The 4,415-nt window shown below is 39.6% G+C and overlaps 1 protein-coding gene across 2 annotated transcripts in view; it reads right to left on the bottom strand.

Moving 5' to 3' along the window:
- Positions 1-939: 939 nt before the first annotated feature.
- The window catches only part of TSPAN5 (tetraspanin 5), a 143,639-nt gene continuing 140,163 nt past the window's right edge, over positions 940-4,415 (bottom strand). For both annotated transcript variants that reach the window (XM_019526400.1, XM_019526399.1), the window contains 3 exons: positions 4,002-4,049; positions 3,761-3,877; positions 940-3,154 (listed from right to left, as the gene is read on the bottom strand). In XM_019526400.1, the coding sequence (XP_019381945.1) occupies positions 3,089-3,154; positions 3,761-3,877; positions 4,002-4,049 (231 nt within the window). In that variant the 3' untranslated portion in view covers positions 940-3,088. The remainder of the gene's footprint in view (positions 3,155-3,760; positions 3,878-4,001; positions 4,050-4,415) is intronic.

Genomic DNA, 4,415 nt, shown 5'->3' with positions numbered 1-4,415 from the left:
AAATCCCACTGGGAAAGAGGCCAGAGCTCATGCTCTACTTGCAGCTGATTTGCGCTTTTCGTAGAACTTTATGGCAGAAAGTTAGTTTGCAGGTGGTAGGTTCAATATAAACTGCATCAGTTTTCAAGGCCTCCCATAAGTTTTCCAAACTAGCCTCATAAAAGGACATGCAGACAGAGGCTCTTAGAAACATAATCACCCATTTTAGAAGCAAGTGTGGGGTGTGAACATGCAACACAGGCAGCTAGTGCTGAACATTCAACATGCTTCACTAATTGGGGAAGAAAAAACAGAACACATCTTAAAAACTGGGATCAGCCTCTGCAGAAGCGTAAAAGGGTTATGGAAAAATAAAGGTTATTATTTAATGGTTCTTAAAAGGAGTACAGTAATTCCAGGAGCTACAGTAAACTTTGTACATTTGGTCTGCACATGTCAGTATGTGTGTGCAAGTAACAAGAACAAAACTTCCCCATTCCTAAATGCTTCCCTTCCCATCAACATGACAGTACCACCGGTCATTTCTCAGAAGCGTGACTTAGCAAAAGAATGAAATTATGAGAAGCAACAGAACAAAAGTCAGTTATAGTACAATTGTGAAAATTCAAGTAGAAGAATGGAAGTTGTCTTCAGAAGCCTACGGCAACAGCCGAAGCATTAAAGATCAGTGGCAACAAGGTATGTTTCTGCAAGAGGGACTTTTTAAATGTAAAAGTACTGGCTTATAATCAATGCTCTCGGGAGTGGGGGAGGGGAGGGTTTCTGAACCCTCCTGTTTCCCTTGATCTTGCTGCACCATGCCATCCTACAAAAGACAGTAGCATCAGAAGCCTCAGCGAACCCTCTGTTCAGCTGCCATTATGCAAAGCCACGTGCTCCTTAAAGGCAAATGGGCAGCTCCCCACGCTATGAGTAGCTAATGAAAACATAACGCTGCAGTGAGGTTGAACCAACTTTATTAAGGACAGTGAGTATAGACACTTTCAGAGTTTGTTTGTTAGGTTTGTTTGTTTTTTTTAAAGTTGCCATTGGTCTTTAACAGCAGACATCAAAGGATGTGAGTATTGCCCAATACCGAGTCAACTGGTCAGGTGGAATTAACTGGAAGATGAGGTAACACAAAGACAGACAAGAGTGCAACTGGATTGTTTGGCTCTTCAAGCCTGAATGATGGTGCATACCACCAGCCTCCACGACAAAAATGTGGGTTGTCTACACACAGCAAGGTTAATTGTGTGTGTTTATGTGCGTGCACACACAGGCATGCTTACTGACATATGCTGCATCTCAGCAGTGGTGGAAGTACAGTATTTTGAATACAATGCATTAGTTTTTTCTAATCCACAGAATTCATCTTAGTGAACACTGAGGACCAGCAAGATGAGAAAATATTGTGCAAAAGCACCATCAATTATTTCAAGGAAGTAGGACTTCAAGGGAGTCATCACGGCATAGGGCCGGGTCCACTGACACCAAAAAAGTCATTCAGACAAGCTGAACTTTACAAAATTAACTGGCTCCACAAGTTACCATCAATTGTGTTTACATTATATTTTAAATAAAAGCCAATCACAGGCTCCCAGCTGGAGTCCGATCCATGTCTTTTCCTCATATTTGTGCTTCACTGCAAATGCTAATGTTTAATCTATTAAAAAGAGCCCATAGGCAGCTCCTCTGATCCTAACACACTCTTCTTGTTCAAAAATATCCTTTACCCTATTGTTTCAAGAAAGCATTTCGTTGCATTCGGCTAGAGAGATATGTAAAAGGGAGACATGCAGATAAACTTAGCAAAGATTTACTAAACTGGGGGAAGCATTTACTTGGGCAAAGCTGTTCTCTCTATATTCCAAGACAAGGGGATATGAACTTTACACAGTCATGTGTATCTACCAATAAATAAGCACATTTCTTTATTAGAAACCTACTGAATCATATGCAAGGATTTAAAAACAGGGTATCACGGATTCTAGCACCAGAGCTCATGCAGGTAAAAAGAAGCTTTTTGTTTTTAAAAAAAAGGCAGGGGGAGGAAGCAAAGCCTCATCTAGGAAAAGATCAAGAAAATCTCTTTAAAAAAAGTTTTGTACAACTATAACAACACACGACTATTAGTGAGAGCCAAATACAACAGGTTACACCGAATTCCAAAGAAACCAACAGATTGTATTTGGGTACATAATTCTTCATTTTCTTTAAGTTAACGTATTATTTCATTCTCTACTTAACATCACTCACCTGACTGCCTCCCCCCTCCCCTTCCCCAAAACCATCCTTACCACCCTATAAATATTTATAACACATTCTTGCTTAGAAAGGGTGTTGCCCTGGTAAAGTATGGATGACAGTACCAAACATACAACTACCTGGTTTGTCAGAGATTTAAAACTCCTTTCCCTTCATAGCAAGGGTAGAGAAAGGGAGAAGGATAGTGACACCGTTAAACAGTTATCACCACAATCTTGCCGATTCCACCCACAAAAAAAGATATAGAGGGAAAGTGTAGAAGTTCCTGTATAAACAATTTCTTGGTCTTAAAAACAAATTTCTTTCACTGTACAACAGAGGAGTGAAAAGTTGGTTCCTGTTTCATGGGTTTAGTTTCAGAAAGGCCTGCAGCAACGTTTAGCTGTGGAAAACAAGAAGATTGGTCCTTTAGAGAGTGTCGGAGAGAGATACCATCTCAGGAACTTTTGGCAGCTATCAAAACACTTATGACATGGAGCATGAACAGCATATCCACAAATTACAATGCAACCTCTGTCCTGTTGATGCACACCAATTAAAAAAAAAAAGTGTGTCCGCTTATTACTCAAAGTCAAGAATACAGTAGAGATTCACGGTTCAACAGCTTTTAAACTGGTAATTTAAAAATAAATCTGTCAGTGAGCAGCAGATTTTGAATAGCCCACCCCTATCCCTACCCCCGCAGAAACAAGAGTTCACTGCAATATCAGCAACTTAAGATGTGAAACTTCTTGGGAAAGAAGGCTTCCCCATCACCATGCAGCGCGGTGTCAGAGCGACACTGTGGAGGTTTCAGAGGGTTTCAGTTGTCCAGTGTCTTGTGATGGTTATTTCAGCAGTTTTACCAGCTGGCTCTGACAGCCTCAATGTCACTAACCAAGTTCTGGGCTAAGCAGATCCCAAATATCTGGAAAAGACAAGGTTGGTTAATTTGAGCATTTGACAGTCCTTTGCATATAGCCAGGTTTCTGGGATTACATAAGACTGACACAGCAACAAGGACAAGAAAACTGAGAATTGTAATTGTAAAAAGTATCATCAGAATCAACAGAGGGAGCTTAGGGGCAAGGGAAAAAGAAAATTCCATTCAACCTTTTTTTTTTTTTTTTAATTAATTAGAGTCCAAAAAAAGAATATAGCAGGTCTTTAACCTGAGAGCAGAGATACCATGAAGATTTCTTCCCAAGAGGAATTTAAAAGGCTATTCTTTTGGCAGCTAATCTTCAAACCGTCAGAACTAACAGCGTCCTGTATTCTTTGAAAACCAGCCCCAACTTGCATGTTTGCTGAGTTGGGGGTGCTTGAATGAATAACTGTCCACATAGAAAAGAATATTTTATTTTTTCTACGGACAAATCCTCAGTCGTTAAGTTTTCCTTCAGCCCAGGTTAAAAACTACAAACTACAGATTATTAAAGTGAAACATCCTCATTTCCAGTTCTCTGATTATTTCCCCATTGTATTTTTTGTTTTCTCTGTAATTTGTTTTTAAAATAGGGAACACGTGCTGTACCTGCAACAATGCAATCCCAATGAATATGCCAGCGACTATAGTAAGATTGTCCTGAAGCCATTTCTCAAACTGGGGGACACAACCTTTAGTGTATATAACAATCTGCTGATCAACTTCCTGCCGAGGGGAAGAGAGAAATAAAAACAGTTAATTAACACTCCCCTTTCTCCTCCAACTCTAATCTGCTCACCCAAAGTTATTCAGAACCTTAAGAAATCAGGTAAGGAAAAAAACCACTTACTGGTTTCTGCCTGGCATCATAGCCACACTGGGTATTAATCACATCTTCCTATGGGAGAAAAAAACAAAACAAAAGAGACAAACCAGTGAAGAGAAGAGCTTTCACCAACAAGGGACTGCTGCGTTCTCTTCCTACAGCCTTTCACAAGCTCCATGTCTGAAGGGGGAAGATCCCGGTGGGGAATATCTCTTCCAGTTAAAAGTGTTCTACAGGTTTCCGTCGCCAACCATGGTTTTGAGTATCCCCGCTTAATATTTTATATATATATATATATATATATATATATAAAATGAACCGAATATATGAAAAAAATGCCTACTTCTGTACTTAATTTTGAAGCAAAGCAAAGCAAAGAAAAAAGCAGTGTATACGGGAAAAACTCTGTATACTATTTTTATTCTGTCTCTAGTCTTC

This window comes from Gavialis gangeticus, unplaced genomic scaffold, assembly GCF_001723915.1.
Source record: "Gavialis gangeticus isolate Ggan-Ray unplaced genomic scaffold, GavGan_comp1, whole genome shotgun sequence".
Taxonomy (NCBI): Eukaryota; Metazoa; Chordata; order Crocodylia; family Gavialidae; genus Gavialis; species Gavialis gangeticus.
Note: the sequence above shows the minus strand (reverse complement) of the source record. Positions and strands in the feature narration are given on the sequence as shown.